The sequence below is a fragment of the Alligator sinensis genome, unplaced genomic scaffold, assembly GCF_000455745.1.
Source record: "Alligator sinensis unplaced genomic scaffold, ASM45574v1 scaffold113_1, whole genome shotgun sequence".
NCBI lineage: Eukaryota > Metazoa > Chordata > Crocodylia > Alligatoridae > Alligator > Alligator sinensis.
In genome coordinates, this window is record NW_005842918.1 from 456,871 (window position 1) to 457,159 (window position 289).

Genomic DNA, 289 nt, shown 5'->3' on the forward strand with positions numbered 1-289 from the left:
AGCGCCGAGGTGGGGGAGTGCCATGCGCCACCCGCCCGTGCCCGCCTGCCCCTGCGCCGCCTGCGCCCGCCTGACTTTGACTGCCTTGTGCCTGGTATGGCCCCACACAGATGTCTGGGGTTCCTCCTGGGGCGAGGGGTGGTGGCAGGCAGGCCCCTGGCAGGCGAGCTGACCTCGCTCCTGGCGCTGGCACAGAGCTGGTGCCGTTCCAGGCGTTGCCATTCCAGGCGCTGTCGGTGGAGCCGGTGCGGGTCCGCGGCGAGACGCTGGGGGCCGGGGGACACGCCCT

The 289-nt window shown here is 73.4% G+C and overlaps 1 protein-coding gene across 1 annotated transcript in view; it reads left to right on the plus strand.

Moving 5' to 3' along the window:
• The window catches only part of LOC112548089 (leucine-rich glioma-inactivated protein 1-like), a 5,681-nt gene that overhangs the window by 2,233 nt on the left and 3,159 nt on the right, over window positions 1-289 (plus strand). Inside the window, exons 3-4 of the mRNA XM_025192379.1 lie at window positions 3-94; window positions 196-236. Coding sequence (XP_025048164.1) covers window positions 3-94; window positions 196-236 — 133 coding nt within the window. The remainder of the gene's footprint in view (window positions 1-2; window positions 95-195; window positions 237-289) is intronic.